This window comes from Danio aesculapii, chromosome 21 (assembly GCF_903798145.1).
Source record: "Danio aesculapii chromosome 21, fDanAes4.1, whole genome shotgun sequence".
NCBI lineage: Eukaryota > Metazoa > Chordata > Actinopteri > Cypriniformes > Danionidae > Danio > Danio aesculapii.
The window spans coordinates 10,720,183-10,741,339 of NC_079455.1; the positions used below are offsets into that span (position 1 = coordinate 10,720,183).

General features: G+C 32.4%; 2 protein-coding genes across 2 annotated transcripts in view; one reads left to right on the forward strand and one right to left on the reverse strand.

Annotated features, from left to right (window-relative positions):
• LOC130214921 (mitogen-activated protein kinase kinase kinase kinase 2-like) overlaps window positions 1-16,603 on the reverse strand; it is a 43,440-nt gene extending 26,837 nt beyond the window's left edge. The window contains 14 exon segments of the mRNA XM_056446797.1: window positions 2,057-2,115; window positions 2,879-2,954; window positions 4,921-5,031; window positions 5,152-5,233; window positions 5,322-5,384; window positions 7,053-7,184; window positions 8,505-8,577; window positions 8,692-8,734; window positions 8,854-8,901; window positions 10,548-10,603; window positions 10,983-11,047; window positions 11,128-11,218; window positions 14,861-14,918; window positions 16,361-16,603. Of these exon segments, the coding sequence (XP_056302772.1) occupies window positions 2,057-2,115; window positions 2,879-2,954; window positions 4,921-5,031; window positions 5,152-5,233; window positions 5,322-5,384; window positions 7,053-7,184; window positions 8,505-8,577; window positions 8,692-8,734; window positions 8,854-8,901; window positions 10,548-10,603; window positions 10,983-11,047; window positions 11,128-11,218; window positions 14,861-14,918; window positions 16,361-16,453 (1,050 nt within the window). The 5' untranslated portion in view covers window positions 16,454-16,603.
• Window positions 16,604-17,495: 892 nt separating this feature from the next.
• The window catches only part of rnf145b (ring finger protein 145b), a 39,486-nt gene continuing 35,824 nt past the window's right edge, over window positions 17,496-21,157 (forward strand). Inside the window, 1 exon segment of the mRNA XM_056446104.1 lies at window positions 17,496-17,665. The gene's annotated coding sequence lies outside the window, so the exon portion shown is untranslated.

A 21,157-nucleotide genomic window follows, 5' to 3' on the forward strand; every position in this document is an offset into this window, starting at 1 on the left:
TTATTAAAACAAATATAAATATGCATATAATAATTACTACTACTTATAACATTATACAAATACAAACTGTCATGAATGAACTGAATGGAGGCCTGGAGAAGGCATAGAGGCAGTGGTTTTTATATTATATATTTCATAATATATTTTTTAAACATTTTAATCCTTTAATTTTTTTCAAGTGTAAAGATATGTGTATTGCTGTACATCCTGTGTGTATTAAGCAATGTGTAAGCGTTTGAACCAGCATAGATTCTAACTAACGTGCTCTGCGCTCGACTTTAGACCTGCTTTTATTTGGTCAATTGAGCAGTCTATTTCAGTTCTTCAAAATAGCAATGCGCCAATGTGCTTTAACACACCTTTATTTTAGACCAGCACACGCATGAATCCACAAAGTGGCACAAATGGATTTGCTATTTAAACATGGTGATGCAAAACGTAAAAATTAGGGTTGTGTTGGTCTAAAAATAGCAACAAATACGTCATAGACATCTTGCGCCTTATTGCGCCGGGAGTATGATAGGGCCATATATATTCTATTGGATTCAGGTGATTGGCTGGGCCATTTTTTTAACCAGTTAAGAGTTTCCTTGGCTGTATTTGTGCAGGTTTGCTGTCTAACTACTGAGAGATTTGACTGAGAGATTTTGACAGATTTTTAGTGAAGACATGTTTACAGGGTTCATACACATTTTTACTACAAAAATTCCATGACTTTTCCAAGACTTTTCCAGAACTTTCAAGTACATTTTCATGACGTAATGTTTCATGTAATGTCCACATATACATGGTCAATATTAAGAAAAACAATGATGTTCAAATTTATAACAGCATATCATAAAACACACAACAATCTATTTTGTTTAAATTTGTTTTTATATCTATGTAAAACTGATTTTGATAATGCTTACACAGCACTAACAATGTGAGAGCAAGTTTTTGGCCAAGGACAGAAAAGAAGTAAAGACAACTAACCTATATTCAAGTTAGGGCTGCACAATATATCGTTTCAGCGTTGATATCGCAACGTGTGCATCCGCAATAGTCACATCGCAGGATATGCAATGTTGGGATTATAGTTTAATATAGAGTTTACTCATAATGGAGTAAAAACTTATCATCTGTATGCATTTTTTAAAGAGATAGTTCACCCAAAAATTACTTACCATTTTTATTACACCCTTCACTTGTTTCAAACATTTATGAGTTTTCTTTTTTTTAATGAACACAAAAAGAATATAATTGAATAACCCCTATAGTATTGAAACAAGTGAAGCGTGAGTAAATAGTGAGTACATTTTAATCTTTGAGTAAACTGTCCCTTTAAGGCTTGTGACTGTGTGAACATTTCAATATTTTAAATTAAAACATCCGGCCACCAGACATTTTTTGTAACTTTAAAAAATATTAAATAATATACAATGAAGACTATGCAGTGTTGATTATTCAATATCTGTACCTAAATAGTGAATACCTGAAAACTATAATTCACTTTTATCTTTACTATATTTTATTTATCTATGCTTGTAATTTATTTGTTGTATATTATTCGAGATTCAGTCTTCTACAAAATCCCCCAATCAATCCAAATAAGCCTGTTAAATCATCTGGTGAAATTGTATTCACATCGCAATATATAATCGCAGAAATACAACATATCGTAATGTCAGATTTTTCCAATATCGCGCAGGCCTAATTCAAGTATACAGATATTTGTTAAAATAATTTCCCTGACTTTTCCAAAACTTTGTCGGTTTTTCTGTTTTTCTAAAACTTTTCCAGGCCTGGAAAATACCTTGAAAAAATTCCATGACTTCTCCAGGTTTTCCATGACCGACCGTATAAACCCTGTATTTAGTTTATTTTCTCAAAAAAAAAAAAAAAAAATAATAATAAAAAATTATTATTATATATATATATATATATATATATTATATATATATATATATATATATATATATATTATATATATATATTATATATATATAATAATATATATATAATAATTATTTATTAGACAAATTCAATTAGATTTTATTCCAATTTTTATTCTCACCAGAACTGGACAGGGATCTGTCTCCTTTCTCATAGGTAGTCCAAACTTCACATGGTCAACTGGAAAGCAGAAAAAGATATTGTCACAAGTCAAAACAGAATCATTGTATTCATACCACACTTCCCCTTTCATTTACAATGTGTGGTAGGGCTATGGTGCATGACTTTCTGTATTATTGTCTGCATGACATTCTACCATGCAGATTTGGCTGCACACTCATGCATTCTTGCAAACAAATATAACCCAAAGGCACACTCAGAAACACACACAATGCGTCCTTTCATAGCTCTAGAGTGGCTTCTCAATTACAATAGCTGTTGTTGTCCAGTTAAACTTGGCTTGTGGCCATGACTTGCTGTAATCTACCAAAGCACAGCAATGACTTTCACTGACAAATGTCAAATTTTTGTCACTCCTGATTAGTGGTCACTACTTCTGTAGAAAGTTCGTAACAATCATATTACTCGATAATTCTTTGTTATTACAGTTTTAGAGAGAACTTGATGAGTTATTGTGAATGCTATTTTAAACGACTTTAAATTATAAAGTTGACTACGTATACTCACATGCCACTGTACACTGAGTGTATTGAATAGGGCAGAAAACAACTCGAAACAATCAGTAGGTGCCAGGTTCAAATGAAAAATGATCAATTTGTTCCCCCAATTTAATACATAATGGAAAACTCAGGTAAAGGTCTCTCTTGTCAGAAATGCATTCATGTATTCATGTGGTGTTTGTGACAACAATTTTAAAAATCATAAAATATTTCACCAAAGAAACTACTGTTTTACTGTGTGCTAGATTATGAACAGGACTCACACTGCTGCTCTGACAGAGTCCTCTGAACAGGAAGTTTTGCTAAAGAATGAATCTTATCTGGTAGGACACTGCATGTCTGTAAACACACAGACACACAAACAATGACACAAACTCTCAAACCACATAGTAAGAAAGAACCATACAGAGATGTTACAAATCACATGTAACGTCCCAGTTTAATACCAGTTTACTGTTTGATTGAGTATTAAAGGTGAAGTGTGTATGTTTGGTTAAGGTACCAAATTGAACTACAAAAATAATGATTTCTGTAAATCTGTAAAATTTGATTTAATATTTTTTGTAACACTGCTAAATTTTAGCAGCACTACAATAAAGTTCCATTAGTATCAGGACTCCAGGGGTGCGTTTCCCAAACAACGACGTAACTTGCAGCGGAACTATCATAGTACAATGCATCGTTTAGGAAAAGAAAGATGTTGTGACAAGTGTTTCCCAAAACCCGTAGTTTCTCTGTCGCAGATTCATCGTTTTAACCATATTAGTTATAACGTAAAACGTCCATAATGATGCTCTAAACGGGGTGGAGTAACAACTTCTTTAGAGAAAAAACCCATAATTTTTTGTGCAAATTATATTGAATTACACGCACACGGATAAAAAAAAAATCCAATATTAGTTTTGGTAAAAACAGGCACTCGTTTTTCCATTCTAATTGAAATATATGTAAATGGCACATTTAGGGCCTATGTTTCCTTTACAATTATTATGGAGAACATTACATATTCTATTCTAAAACATAAAATCACTTACAAAAGCTAACACGTATTCTAATCTCATATATAAATCATATAAATAAATAAATAAATAAATAATGAGGCTATTTATTAAGAGATGAAATTTAATATGTATTATTTATTAGGAAATAAATTAAATCCTACTTTAATAATAATAATGATGATGATGATGATGGTGGTGATGATGATTATTATATTATTATTATTATTATTATATTATTATTATTATTATTATTATTATTATTATATATTATTATTAAGTAGGATATGTTCATTTATTTATTTAATTTTTTTTAAAGTCTACTTTTACAATTTGACACATGAAAACCACTGCAGAATTCCCCTTACTTATTTCACTTCTTATTCTCCTTGTTTGTGCTGTTTAGTGCCAGATTGTTGTTTGCTTCTGACCCTGCAAGTGGTTGGGTTGAGGCCTGTTTCTGACCGTTGCTTGATTCCTCTCCAACCTGCCACTGTTCTACCAGCCAGTCTATTTTTTTTTTCCTGAATTTTACCAGTCATTCTCCCCCAACTTTTTTAGTGACAAGTCCGCAAGTATTTTCTTTTGCCTTTGCTTTTGTTTTTGCCAGTTTCACTTATTGACTGAACTGTCTGATTTTTGCCTTATGTAATAAAATATTTATATAATAATAATATACATTAAATTATTATGTTTTCTATACAGGTGATATATCATCTTAACTTAACTCTTAACTTTGTTAAAAATAAAGTATTTTATTTTTAGTTCTTAACTTGCATTGTTATTAACAAGCAGATGTTTAGTTTATAATGTAATTTAAAATTTAAGTAAATGTTGAACTATGATTAATAAATATATAAGTATTGTTCCTCCTTAATCTGTGTTAGTAATTACATTACATAATAATGCTGATTATTATGCAAGACGTAATTGCATAGTAATCACATACGCATTTACATAGTGTAATTTTAGTATCAATTACCTACTATTATCGTATTTTTACAAATATTTTATTTTTGTAGTTTAAATTTTGTAGTTTTGTTAGTCTATTTTAAAAATTTCAGTACTTTGCTATATATTTATTATATTATTTTTGCATTTCAAACAAAACAAAATTGAGGGACGTTACCTTGGTAACTAGCTCTAATAAAATTATAGTAAAAGTATGTATGGCTTTTTTCAGTAAAGTAAAAGTTAACTGTAGCTAACAGTAGTATCCCCACTGCAGATTTAATCGAACATGTTCTGAAACGAACTTTTTTCTCCCATTTTGAAGGAAAACATTATTATTATTGTCCTTTGTTCACCTCTAGATCGCTCTCATCCATAGTCTGTGTCTGTTGCAGATCAGGGTTATTGACTGTGTCCAGCAGCTCTATAACAAGGTTGCGTGTGAGGAGCTGCATGACAAAAGCATGCTGAAAACAGAGAGGAACAACAAAAGTCATTCTAACTAACACAATTGTTAAAATTAGGTCCTGTATTAAAACAAACAAAAAACATTATTAAAGATATTCTACATATTTGGGTTAACATACTTGTAGGATCTTTTCTGCTGTTGGCCTTTTCCGAGGGTTCTTAGTGAGAGCCATTTTGATGAAACTGTGAAATTCTGCAGACCTAATGTTCCAAATGAAATTGTTTCCATTTATTTAGCAAATAGAATACTTTATTATTTATGCAAAGATGGGCAAAATCAACAGTTTACCATTTGTTCTTTTCCTTCAGTTTTGGGGGTTGAAAACTGCTCTTGGACATCAGCATCAAAGCTCTGAGGGTTAAAAAAATTCCAAATTTGGAGGTCAAAGTCTACAAAAAGTAACTTTTCCCCCCTTTTTTTTCTAGGGAAAACTAAAATTGCTCTTTTCTGCATGTGAAAACATCAATAGCATCATGGTTAACAAGGGGTCAAAATTAGCTGGCTGACACTGTGTAAACTAGCAAAATAAATGAAACTGGCACAGTTAACACTGAGAAATACATTTTCTACAATGACTATTGAGTGTTAAAGGTTTGAGCAAATATTTATAAGTCTACATGTACAGGGGGTAAAAAAAACAGTATACCTAGGTTGTGTAGACTTTGGCAGGGTATACACCATACCATGTGATTGGGTCCGATTTTGAGATGAATTCTGACATGTACATCCCTTCTTTGAATTCTGCTGAATTTCAGCTTTTTAGTGCAGAATTTGAAAGGCGATTAGATAATCAGTTAGATGGGCAATTTTTTGACATGGCAGAAATTCTGTGAAAGAATTCTGTTCAGAGCTATTCGATTTTCAATTCAATTCATCTATTTCTAAAGCGCTTAAAGTGTGGTTTAAATTTCACTGCTGAAAGTCCAAACACTGAAAGCAAATCCATTGATGCACAGCTCCAAAAGTCCCAAAACCAAGCAAGCCAGTGGCGATATTGAGTCAACATATGCTCATTCTGAAAACGTACCCTAATATACGTTGCTGGAGATCATGAATTATGTAGCCAGAGCTATGTATGGCTGCATTTCATCTTTAAAATGAATGATATTGGGCAGTATGACGCCGTTCCTTTTCTCACTAATCAGCTGACCGCTTACTTCCGTATGGACAGCTTTTCCGCTGTTATTAGTTTAACTGGTAGCTCGACATGTTTGGACTTGAAAAGCAGAGCGGAGTTGACCGCGACAATGGGGTTCGAGTCCAGTGAAGAATGGTTCCATACAGCAGGTAAGACAAAAACAAAAGCTAAAAAATAAAATAAAAATATAAATAACAGGGTGAAAATGTGGTGATATCTGAAAGCGTGGTAAAAATCGGGGGCTTTTTTTTACACTATTGGTTGGGTTTAAGGAAGGGGGAGGGTGGGGGTTAGTCTGTAAGTCAGTCAGTCGACAGCAGCCTCTCGTGGATTTATGTAGGAACAGCAGGCACGAATGGCACTCGCGAGGGAAATTTGAAATCTGAAAAAGCGGACACAGTGGCCTCTGGTGGATTCGTAAAAAAAAGTTTAAGAAATTCTGTTTAGAAAAAATGCATATGTATGAAATGTTTAGAAAAATATATCATGTTTAGAAAGCATGTATAGTGTGAGCAGTCAAGTCGCTGCTGACCAATCAGACAATACAGTATATTGCGTGCACATGAATAGTGAGCTTTGGCTTTACAAGACATGTGATCTTACTGTATAGTGTGAGTTGGTGCCTTGCTTAAATCCCATAGAGTATGCCTGGCCTTGGTGTACTTCCCATCTATCTGGATTATTATCTGCACCACTGTCATCTAGACTCTTAAGCTTTTCAGCTGTATTGGATTACTCTTTGTTGGTCTGGATTATTATCTGCACCACCTTCATCTACAGATTCCAGCTGGTTATTTTTTAATACAAATGTTTGTCCCTACGCAAATGGATCTTGTGACTTTCTTGTGACAACATGTGTGTATATTTGTTTGTGTTCAAACCTCATAGGGTGTAGGTCAAACATAGGTGGCTGTAGCTCTGCTAGCTCAATAGCTGTGATGCCCACTGCCCAGATATCACACAACTGGTTGTAACCACCTTTCTTTTCCACTGCTGCAACTTCTGGAGCCATCCTAGGAGAAAAATAGTATACAATAAAACACTTATTACAATATTAAATATGAATAAATATATTCATTTCTGAAATGAAATGTGGACTATTTGAAGTACAGTATTCAGTATATTTTTCTATTAACTACGCTATTATTATTTAAATAACTAATGGTATTTTGTACATGCCTTTTACATTCAATATAATAATTTTATACATACCACAATTTTAAGGTTTGGAATCACTACATTTTTAAAAGAAGTATTTAGTATTACCTTTGATGTGTTAAGTGCCAGTATACAGTTGCAGTCAGAATTATTAGCCACCCTGAATTATTAGCCCCCATGTTTATTTTTTCCCCAATTTCTGTTTAAGAGAGAGAAGATTTTTTCAACACATTTCTAAACATAATAGTTTTAATAACTAATTTCTAATAATTGATTTATTTTATCTTTGCCATGATGACAGTAAATAAATATTTTTACTAGATATTTTTTAAGACATTTCTCTACAGCTTAAAGTGACATTTAAAGGCTTCACTAGGTTAATTAGCTTAACTAGGCAGGTTAGGGTAATTAGGCAAGTCATTGTATAACGATGGTTTGTTCTGTAGACTATCGAAAAAACGGGCTAATAATTTTGACCTCAAAATGGTTTTTTGAAAAAAAATAAAAAACTGCATTTATTCTAGCTGAAATAAAACAAATAATACTTTTCCAGAAGTAAAAAATATTATCAGACATACTGTGAAAATTCCTTGCTCTGTTAAACTTCATTTGGGAAATATTTATAAAAAACAAAAATCTAAGGGGGGCTAATAATTCTTCAACTGCATTGACTTCAACTGTGTGTTTAACATAAAAAAAAAAAACATTTATTATGTTTTTTCACCAAATGTTAATCAGCACAACCAGCATTGGGGGTTTACAAGTTAGTGTACTCTCAGTGCTGGGTTGCGGCCGCTACGTAGAGAACATGTGCCAGAGTAACTGGCGGTTAATTTCACTGTAGTGACCCCTGATAAATCAGGACTGTGAAAAATGAAGAGTTTCACACAATTCATTTATGTTGTCCTACCACAAATCGATTAAGTTAACTTAATTGTTTTTACAAATTTCAGTTGTTTGAACGTAAATCAATTAAGTTTTTCCCAAAGAAATTTCAAGAATTGTGTTGTTTTAAGCTATTACTTTAAATAAGTAGTTTAAATAAGTAGCAAAATATTTTTGAATGAATAAATGAATGAATGAATGAATGAATGAATGAACATACTCTTTAGAATGGTAGTGTACAAAAAATACACAGTCTATGTTTACAAAAAGATTATATATTGGTGACTTACCAGTATGGTGTCCCAATAAAGGATTTTCTTTTAGCAACAGATGCGTTGATCTCAGCTGCCACTCCAAAATCCGCTGACAGACAGAGGGGAGACAAAAGCCACATTTAGGAGATTATTTAAGTATTAGTTAATATATGCATGTGCATCTATATCTAAGTATATGAGATAGTGGTAAACCCAGACTGACCTAGTTTGACATCCCCTCGCTCTGTCAAAAGAATGTTGGCACCCTGTGGGCAACCAAGAAGGACACAATGAGCACATCCACATACCTATTCTATCTCACATGCACTGCTGTATATATACAGCTAATGAATGTATGTTATACCATATTGATTAGTAAAATTACTTTTATGTCTCTATGCATTTTTCCTGTCTGATGGAGATGGTGTAGCCCCTATAAATATATAGAAAACATCTGTGAAAAAAATATACAAACATCTGTTTACATACACAGATACATACAGTGCATCCGGAAAGTATTCATAGCCTTTCACTTTTTCTACATTTTTTTACATTACAGTCTTATTCCAAAATGGATTAAATTCATTTATTTCCTTAAAATTCCACAAACAATACCCCATAATGACAATGTGAAAAAATATTTTTTGAAATTGTTGCAAATTTATTAAAAATAAAAAACCTGAAAAATCACATTGTGTGTAAAATTTTGAGGAAATAAATGACTTTAATCCATTTTGGGATAAGACTGTAACATAAAAAAAGCACTATGAATACTTTCCGGATGCACTGTACACACATATAATTAAGAGACAACTTGAAAGTTCTAATTGTCTCTAGATAATTATGTCTAGAGTATTTGTTTGCGAGAAATGTTAATATATTTGCTTTATTTTATACATGTCTGTTAATGTAACTGTGCATTAAAAATAAAAATATTATTTAAAAAATTTTTTTTTGCAAAAAATTGTTCAAAAGGACAAATGTTGTCATTTGTTATGAATGAAAATCAGGGTTATTCCACCAAATACTTAATTGTTTCCATAATTCTTCTAAAGTTAAAATACTTTTTTCTTGTTTATAAATGTAAATGATCATGTCTAAAATTGTTTTGGCTTTTTAAACAATAATTATTTTATGCTCTAGGTGAAAATCTCTAATTTATTTAATAAAATCATGTGTAGTTTGCTGAAAAAAACAATAACACAAATTAGGCTGTCACACTTTTTGATACTTTGATACTACTGATTGATTTTCAATATAATAATTCCAGAGGGACATTATTTTGTCCAAGTGTCACATGTCACAGAAAAGACAGCACAGTGCATTTCGGTGCTCAGTAATGAAACTACATGCATATATGAGAACCGAAATGCACTGTGCTGCTTTTTTAAGAACTATAATGCAAGTTGCACTGATTGCACTGCTTTAGTCTGATTTCAGAACTACTGCAGTTTCAAATGTTAAATAGTCTTAAAAAACAATTATTACTTTAAAACAAATGAAAATAATATTAAATAAGATAATGCTACCTCACTGGCAGTTAATTCTGGTGTGGCGACCCTTGACGGGGTTTCTGCAGGTTTTTTGGGTCAAATTTAAGACTTTTAAAGACCATTATGAATAAAATTTTGGACTTATACAGGATAAACATTAAAGATTTTTTTAATGGGCCAGTTACATCTGTAAATAGTTTTTGTATTAATGGAAGATCGTGTAAAGGAATGTGTTGCTTTAGTTTTATTTCTCTGATTAGGCCATTTAATTTGGAGAATTTGCTGTAAAATGTTTAACAGCAGTTATGAATTGTATCTCTTTGCAATAAAAACTTAAACATTGAAAAAAATTTTTTAAATGAATTATTGATGATTGGGTGTCAGCCCGATAGCTTTACCTGGACATAGGAAAATTAAGACCTGTTTAAAATTATTTAAGACCTACACACTTTTAATTTAAGACTTTTTAAAGCCTAAAATTTTGTTTTTGAAATTTAAGACATTTTAAGACTTTTTAAGACCTCGTGGACTTCCTGCTTGATAGTCAGGGACTAAGCCGAAGGAAAATGAATGAATACTTTCTCACCTGAAGTGTCTCTCTGCTAACATAAGCTATCTGTCTCTCTTTCAGAGGACCAGTGACTGCAGAAACACAATGACTTCATTTAGACTGACAAAATAACATATGAGCTTTTGAACATTATCCCTCTTTCAGACAACATAAATAACAACAGAAAACAATGGTAAATGCATACACTTCAAACAAGTTTTAAAACCCAAATACAGAAAAGCCCTGTTCATTTTAAGTTGTAAATATATTCACTTCAGTTTTTCTATCCAATCAATCAAGCAATAAAATAACTGACAGATTAACTGATTGTCAAATTATCTCTATATACATGACAATTATAATATATAATTTTAATAACAATAGTCTAGAACATGTGCAATTATTTGAATTACATGCATTAATCCATTATATCAAGTATTGAAAAACTAAGTAAATTGTTGAATTCTATACCATGGTAAATGTCTTGCAATGACCCTCCTCCACAAAATTCCATGCAGATCCATAACTTGTTATTTCTAAGGAACAGAAAGATGTTTATTGTTAGTTTTACTTCTGTTATCTGCATAGTGCTGTATTCATTTTGTGTGGAACTAACCTTAGGTAGCTGCCAAAATAGGCGACAATGTTTTTGTGAGTGCAGTCTTTCATCATGGTTATCTCACTTTGAATGCTTGAAATATCATCACCTGACAGAAAAAATAAACAGAAAATGTCAAAAGAATGTTGGCACCCTGTGGGCAACCAAGAAGGACACAATGAGCACATCCACACCCACAGGGACAGGAGCAGTGTAGAGCTACTAATTAGAAAAATTGGTTAAATAATGATGGTCCGTGAACTTTTCTGATTCTGCTTTTAGTCAATAATCTTTTGAAAATACTCAAAATAACATCATGTTAATCCAGGATTAAAAAAAAGAGCTGTATAATTAAAAATTCATGCATTAAACTGAATTAAAACAGAGAAGTATAGTAGCTGCATGTGGGCTTTTCCAATCCTTTAGTTTCAAAGTTTCAAATTTCTAGGACTGCTATTATTTAATGTTTGAATTACTGATTGACCCCTTAAACTTGGCCCTTTTTTTGTTACCCAGAAAATGTTCCCATAAAATGAAAAAACAAGGTTTTGGTGTGAAATTTAAAAAGTTTATTCTTATTTAAATAAATTGTTAAATAATTATGTGATTAAAAGCTGTTGGACTGGGGCAAATTTAACATAACATTTCTACTGACTGACTGACTGAACAGTTATTATTACTGACAATACAATGACCGGAATCAATAACTCATACTAATAGGAATAAATAAGTTAATCCCACATAATGCATTTGTAAATATTCATGTAAGGAGTTGGAAAATAGAATTTAAATGCATACCTCTATGGCACAGGTGTCAAATCCAGTTCCTCGAGGGCCGCAGCTCTGCACAGTTTAGTTCCAACTCTGCTTCAACACACTTACCTGTAGGTTTCAAACAAGTCTGAAAGACTCAATGAGTTTGATCAGATGTGTTTAATTAGGGTTAAAGCTAAACTGCGCAGAGCTGCGGCCCTCCAGGAACTGGATTTGGCACCTGTGCTCTATAGGTACTTTGAGATGGTATGATACAACCCTTAAAACAAAAAAAGTTGGGACAGTATGGAAAACGCAGATAAACAAAGAAAGAAAGTAGTAATTTCCAAAACTACTTTGACTTGTATTTCATTGCAGACAATATGAACACAAAATATTTCATGTTTTGTAGTCAACTTCATTTCATTTGTAAATATCCATCCTTTCTTGTCATTCAGACCTGCAACACATTCCAAAAAAGTTGGGACAGGAGCAATTTAGGGCTAGTAATCAAGAAAACTAGATTAATAATGATGCGATTTGAAATAGTTGATGTCAACAGGTGATTGTAATTATGATTTGGCAGAAAAGCAGCATCCAAGAAAGGTCTAGTCCTTTCAGGAGCAAAGATGGGGAGACGATTGCCAGTTTGCCAACAAATATGTGAGAAAATTACTAAAATATCTAAAAACTATTTTTCCTCATAGAAAGATAGGAAGACATTTGGATATTTCACCTTCAACAGTGCATAACATAATTAAAAGATATAAGGAATCTGGAGAAATTTCAGTGTGTAATGGGCGCAAACTTAAGATGAACAACCATGATCTCCGATTCCTCAGGCAGCACTGCATCAACAATCCTCATTCATCTATAAGCGATATCACCACATGGGTTTAGGAATACTTTGGCAAACCTTCATCCAGAATCACAAAACGTAGTTCACAAATAGCAGATAAAATTGTACTGTGCCAAAAGGAAGCTCTAACAGTGTCCAGAAGCGCTGTCAACTTCTCTGGGCTCAGAGGCATCTGGGATGGACCATCACACAGTGGAACATGCACTATGGTCAGATTAATCAGTATTTTAGGAATTTCTTGAGATAAATGGACGCTGTGACCTCAGGACCAAAAAATAAATAAAAAATAAGGATCATCCAGACTGTTACCAGCAACTAGTCAAAAGCCAGCGTCTGTCATGGTATTGGGTGGTGTCAGTGCCCTTGGCAAAGGTAACTTGCACTTCGGTGATGACACTATTAATGATAAAAAGTACATAGAGATTTTGGAGCACAATATGCTGCCTTCTTTTCCAGAGATGCCCATGCATATTCACAAGACAATGCAAAACTACATTTTGCACACATTACAAAAGTCCTTATTTATTTATTTATTTATTTATTTATTTATTTATTTATTTATTTATTTATTTATTTATTTATTTACTTATTTATGTATTTATTTATTTATTTATTTATTGCCACATCAGCAACTTATGGCTTTTTTATGGCAAAATGGATATACATAAAAAATTATATGATGAAAATAAATTTGCATTACAATAAAAAGTTACTTAGACAAATATATAAAATAGAATAAATAAAATTTTGTTAAATATGATTTATCAGTTCAATTTTTAATAAATAATTTGAGATTCTTCCTGGTGGTACTTTTTAAAAAATGTCCATCAAAGTACTCTCTTCATAAAAGTTTTGTCTAACGGTATTCAAAACTTCCACATTCCAACAAAATATGTTTCATGGTAGAGCAGCTTGGCAGTAATTACATTTAGGTCGTGCTTCGTTATTCAGTAAATACAAATGAGTCAACCTAGAATGTCCAATTCGAGATCTAGTATAGACAGTTTGTTCATGTCTGGTCTCAAAATTATAATTTGCAAAGTGTCTTTCATTAATTTTCAGGTTAATTTCAAGTAATTGATTTTTATGCAGTTGTCCCATTCCCTTTGCCATGTTTCGTGTATATACAAATTAATTGTAGGTTTCAAGTCCTCAGGGGGAATTAAACATTCTGTCACTATCAATGAGATAGCTTGTTTTGCTGCTTCATCTGCCAGTTTGTTTCCATGTAGTCACATATGACCTGGCATTACAAAGTCCTAGCTGCGGAGGAAGAGGATACAGGTACTTGACTGGCCTGCCTGCAGTCCCGAGCTGTCTCCAATAAAGAATGTGCACTATGAAGACCCCGTACTGTTGCCCACCTTAAGACACCTTATGTTGCAAGTCTTTTAAGTTTTGTTTTATGTACTTTAATTGTTGTGAAAAGGAATGACAACATTAAAAGTGGTAAATGCTTTACTGTTCCAACTTTTTGAAATGTGTTGCAAGAACTAAAACTGAAGTATGTGTTTATTTAAAATCAAAATCAAATCATGAGGAATATGTTAAATAATGTGCTGTTGTATTGTCTGCAATGAAATACAAGTCAAAATAAATTTAAAAGTCACTTTTCTCTATTTTGTTTGCATTTTCCACACTGTCCCAAATTTTCTGATTTGGGGTTGTACATCTAGCAATAACATTTAACATTTTTCCTCAATGATGCTGGGCTTCCCGACTTGAGTTGTAAGTTGATAAAGAGCGCATAACTAAATCAACATACGACTTTCATGTTCATATTCATGTTTCGTGCGTGTTTTGTGTGGTGTGTGTGTGTGTGTGTGTGTATGTGTGTGCGTGCGTGTGTGTGTGTGGTTTAATGTTCCCTTTAAATTCCCAGGAGGTACATCAAGTAAAAAAAATCTGGAAGGGTTTGATTGACTTTGCCTGCTAATACATAGTTTAAAACTTTTTGACTGTCCATGAACTTACAAAAAATAAATTTATATATTTTGTAGACATAATATATATAGTCAATTTTGTTTGTCATAAAATGTAAAAACAACTACTCAATATTACCAACATCTACTAAAAAATACATAGAATGTATTACAATATCAATCAAATGCAAATGAGAATTAAAAAAAAAAGACCTACCAGGGTCCAGTTTGACCACTTTAATGGCTGCAATGACTGAGGTCTTGATGCTACGGGCCTATAAAGACAAACAAAGTTGTTGGTTTTGCATATTAATTTAATGTTATTGCGCTTCTGCAAAAAAACAACACATTTTGACATCAGACCTGCAGTAGTCAGATTTAGATATAGTTTAGCTTCTTCCTGGTTCTTTTAAAGGCCTGCAGAGTATCAAGCCACTACAACAACTTTTGTCACTTCACTTTCAATATATATTTTACAAACAAAACATCAATATTAGAATATTTTGCCAACAAATTAAATATACATAATGTCCTTAATGATAAGAATCCTTTTGATGTTTAAATTGTGTATATTTCATTTGTATTTAAAGAGCTAGTTCACCAAAATTGTTTTTACTCACTCTGAAGTTAAAACAATTATAAATCTCTTTACTCTGTTAAACACTAACAAAGATATTCTGAAGAAAGCTGTAAACAAAACAGGAATAAGTAAAGGGTGAGTAAGTGATGACTGAATTTTCAGTTTTGCATGAACTATCTCTTAATTATGTGTCAACAGCACATGAAACTATCTACAACCACTCACCACCAAACTATTATAAAACAATTTACCAAGCACACATTATATGCCAGTGTGGTCTACAACAAAAAGAAGCTGTCAGCTTGTAACCACAGTAACCATCAGCCAATAGTGGATCAGCACACACTAGAAGGTAGAGACATGTACCAATGCTCATTTCCTGTTTTCTTTCCTGCTGAAACCAAATCACATCCTGTAATAGGTCTTTCTCAGCTATCAAGGCAATGGTTCATATTTGTTCAGTCACAGTGATATGAAATGGGAAATCTAGCCAATCATAATACAAGATTATTGTAAGACACACAAAAGCATTTCAGCAAGACAGAACTGTGTATAGACAAGAGATTTAAAACAATTTTATTAATTATTTCCTCAGTTCCTTGCATGCAAAATGTACGATGTTTTTCATGCCCGGATATTATTAGGCCTATATGTTGTGACAATAAACAGTTTAGTTTAAGGAAAGCTATTTTTCAGTAAGATATCGTGGTTTCTATCTCATCAGGAAGCAATAAAGGTACAGTAGACTACAGTACATAAGCAGAATCGCATGCTCTCTGGGCGTTCCTGAACATCAAAGTGAATGGGATGTGAAAGTTGAAGTCATAACAGAGAAACCATCTGACAATACATCGCATACGGTGAAGTTCAAACATATTAATGTTCTGCAAGAAAGTGTTTTAAAAACAATGCGTAAATTTGCTAATAGACAATATGTAAACAGTCGCCGCGAGGCATGTTTTCAACAGCATACCACTATTTGTTACCCTGTTAGTGGCACCAAAATGCCAAATGGTTTTGAGGTGGAAACTTTGGCAATTGTAAATCGTTATAGTACTGTTTTTCTTTATTTTACATCACTGGCACATGGTGTTCACGATATTCGTTTTATAAGACCAGTTTCTATCGTTGTCCTACCTTAAAAACATCTCCGTATGTCCCGCTGCCTATGCGGTGTATTAGCTCATAGTCATCGAGCGGGTCCGTGTGCGATACGCCTACCGTGTCCATAGCAGCGCGGCATTTGATTCTATTTCTCACGGTGCTGAATCAAGTGCGGATGATACTCATCCAATGCCACTAACACCACTTCCTCAACATCCGCGTAACAAGTGCACTAGACTGAATATGGCAGCGTCGACACAAACGCACCTCTGTACAGAAGACTGAGGGGGCGTTCACATAAGAAACGTTCACTAGAGCTCTGAGTCTCCAGATGGATATTTTATATGTTCAGTTGTTAAAAAAGGTTTTCTTGACATTCCTAAAAACAGCTAAATTGTTATTTTCTTTTTGTCTGTACAATTTTGTACTTTCTCGGTGTACACAACATCAAAATCTTATCAGAATTAGCTTAAAATGTTTCAATTAAGTTTAGATTAAATTGAGGGGCAAACAACCGTTTAAAGCGTATGTTTAGTTTTAGTAATGGCTGACCATCCTGAATACGCGATTAACTGTATTCTATAGATTTAGACAAAAACGATTTTGAATGACAATTACACTTTAACTAAGTCTTAATTTTTCGTCCTTTAAGTCAGTAGGTTATTTCAAGTTTACTGTTATTAGTATAATTGCAAACAATAATTCTTAAGTTCAAACAATAGTTGTGTTGTTTGAAACAGTGTTTAGTGCTCGAGTGCCACCTACAGCCCATATGGCTCAGAACATATATAAAGGTGAAAGACATTTACTGTTTTTATGTCTGATTATATGCAATGAATCAAGAATAAAATATGTAAAAGCTTAAGTGTATACGAAAATGTACAGTTTTTAGGTTATGGTTATTAATTACGTTACTGGTGACATTTATTCAATGATATTAATTCATATTAATAACTACTCCGAGCCGTAGAAATGCAATGACACGTTATATTTACTTCCACCTAAGAGACGGTTCGGTCCTCAGTTCTTTATACTTCTTTATAATTTCTTAACTCATCTGTTAATTCACATACAAACCTTTACCATAGTAGAATCACCGTGGAAACACTGCCGCTTAGTGGGCCAAATTTTAAAATTGCGCATGCGTAGAACAAAGGCAAACGGTGTGTGTAATGGCTGCTGGATGGACCAAGTGAATTTAGATGCTCCGTCACTTCTGCTTTTATATTGTCCACAATAAACGAATAACGCGGAGAAGTTGGACCTAAAAATGATTTATATTTATCCACAGGCGCACACAAAGACGAAATCTAACAGCGTGAAGTGATTGGACAACATGTAAGTCTATTTATACTACTTAGCGTGTGTATAGGAATAACGGACACATTTCTGTTTTGCTACTGTTAGTGATAATTTAAACCCCCATATTTAACATATATACCCCAAAAGCCTTATCGCTAATGATGCAAGACATTTGAAGCGGTTAAATTTAAAGTTTACCTAGGTATTAGCATTAACAGTATTTAGTCAGCACAAACTCGCCACAGCCATTGAAAGTCAGTCAGTTTTCCGGTTGCCGTTCAAATCTGTATTATGACCTCGTATCAGTGTAATATTATGTCTACGTAATGTTTATATCTTTAATATTTTACTAGAGTTTTGTTTTTAAACTGTGTGAATGTTGATGTGTCGGGGTAACTAGAGTTCAAACAGGTTTAACACGGCATGCATGGCAATAACTAAATCCAAGTACGTCAAGTTTAAAGATTTAGATCATTGCACTATTTTGTCGAGCCTACTTATTTGAATCTATTGTTGACCGAAGCGATATGTTATGTAAGTGTAGAGTGTTTTTCATCCGGTGGTAATAAGAGAAGTAGGTGTGTCTTCCACTTGCTTAAAGTACCATGATTTTGTGAAGATTAAAATATGTGTTGTTCTTATCTATCTATCTATCTATCTATCTATCTATCTATCTATCTATCTATCTATCTATCTATCTATCTATCTATCTATCTATCTATCTATCTACGCACATATGTGTGTGTGGGCGATTATCACGAAAACTTAGTTAAATTTCAAACATGAATTTAAAAAAAATAAATTAACTTTTTGTTTTTGCAGATATTTCAAACAAAGTCTGGAGCATTTGTCAACGTTAATTAAAATATATACATATTATTTAGTACCTTTTTGAGCATAAGTTCTAAAATAAGTAATAAAAAGTCTTAAATTAAAAAAACACACCAGTCAGCAAAATCGATTCTGTTAAAAAAGCGAATTCACTTTGACATTTTTGAAAAAGGGATTATTAGCAGTCATGTAGATTTACTTGAGATTCTGAAACAACATTTATTTTTAAATTAGCAGGGTTTTTAATTTTTATTGGTTTTTCTCATTACCGAAATACCCAACACAACTAACAAAACTTTTTTTAATATATTTTGATAAAACCTGATGTATTTTCTAAGTGATGTGGCTAACCTGAAAGGACATAATTTGTAGATTATGCAGATGCACTAAAAAGCAAATAATTTTAAAAAAAATTAATAAAATAACACTTAATGAACATTGGTTGCGGTAATGAGTAATAGCTTGTAGAATTTAGGTTAATTATTTCAACTTTGATTTTAAGTATACCATGTATGAGAATTTGTTGAAAAACATTTCATGTAGAAAAACAACATTGAATTTCAATCTGATTTATTTTTAGTGCTTCAAAAAAAATAGTCAAAGAAAATCTATTGTTTTTTTTTTGTTTTTTTTTTTGTCACGCATGTATTCTTGTGCACTTTTCTTTTTTTTTTTTCTTTTTTTTTTTGCAAACCAAGTATTTTCTGAATGTTCATATTTTTGCTTTTTCTCATTCATTTCCTATGGCTGTAATTTTTGACCGCGAAGACCACAAGTGTGACTTTTTTTAACAACCATTTAGCATTGTACACTGTGTGTACAGATTAAAACGAAATAATTAGCTTAAATGATTACATTTCCTAACACTGTAGAGCGTTTATTTTAGTAATTACACCTGCTATCTCTTTCCTCCCTTCTGTACCCTTCAAGTACTTCTGGGTTGAAATTAACGTTACATTCAAAAGAGTTATTTGAATCTATTATGCAATTTACTTAATTCTCATTCCCGAAACAGACGTTCTCTCTACCACAACTGTCCTTAAATGGTTGCGGTATATGAGAGTAGAGTTGCGGAGAATGAGGTGCCTCAATATGTTTTGCTAATAATAGGGAAACTATGACAAGTTAGCAAATTTTTACTCAGTGCATATAGTTAAGACTTTAAAAAAGTTCATTTTCATAAAAAATTGTAAATCTAACATTATGTAATTTAGAAAACTACCTGTTTTGGTACTGATAATCATTTTGACAGGAGAAAATGTTATATTAAACTGGAGAAATATAAAAGATCTTTTCTGACAACTGGCCCATGCGCTCCTTCATTTAAAATTAAACTTTATTTAAACTCTTTATGCATGTTTAAACAGAACTTTACAATGGGGTGAGGATGAGAACATTCGTCACGGACACATAGTTTTTCAGCCTTTTCTCATTATCGTTATACATGAATATTCTGTAAATTATTTGTTCTGTCATGTAAAATATCATATTAGAATAATTCATTTGTTTTTCATGCTGAATGTGCATGCAAATTGGTTTACATTACAACATAACACCTGTTCAAACATACCTGGACACAATTCGGTAATGATAATTTTAGTAGAAAATGCAGTAAAATTATTAGTAATAAAAATGTTGAAAAATGTTGAAACTACATATTGTGCTTTGTAAAGAACAGTGTTGTCTTTATTCTTATGTTTTTTGTATTACCAAATTACTAAGTTTTATATTTAAAATAATAAGTGCCATGTTGTATATACATATATACTAGGCATGTGCCGGTATCACATTTTCATGCTGCGATTAATTGATTGAGCTTTTATCACGGTATAACGGTATTATCACGATATTGTAATTTTACTAGAGAAACAGGTAAAAAAACACAAAAAAACTTCAGTTTCGTCAACTTAGTAACTTTAATAACTTTTTAATTAACTAAAAGTACTTCGAACATTTAAATACAAATAAATATAAATAAACAATACACAATATAAAAGTAAACTTGAGCAATTATATCAAGTGAATGTGCAAAGGGAAACCGTCTTCGATCAGCAATCGTGGAATGAACCTGCCAACTATTCCAGCATGTTTTATGCAGCAGATGCCTTTCCAGCCACAACCCAATATTGGAAATCACCCATACACACTCATTCACACACACTCATACACTACAGCCCAATTTAGCTTATTCCATACACTATTCACTCAGCCTATATTCAATAATAAACCTAACAAAAACTGCCTGCTAATGCATGGGTAAATCTTCAAAGGGAACAGTGTTACATTTAACCTCTTTCACCTCATCCCTGCTTGCTGTTTCACTATCTAAACAATGAAAACATAATATAAGTCAAATTTGTTTCATTTTGATATTTGATTTACACTGTCTCTTTTGCAGAATATCAGTTTTAATAACCAATAACGGCCATTATAACAGTATAACGTACATTAAATTTAAACGATAAAGGTAAGCAATCAGTCAATGTGCAGAATCAGTGTATGTGGTTACATAAATTAATATATTAGCTATCTTTGCACTCAGCCAAAACAGTTAACTGAGAACAATGATTCAAAATACATAAGAATTGTTAGATAGATACAACAAGATGAATTCAATATCACGTTTAACAACTATAGTGAGATGAGATCACCCAGCAGATGAACTGTCTGACATGCACTATACTCTCACCTGGGGTT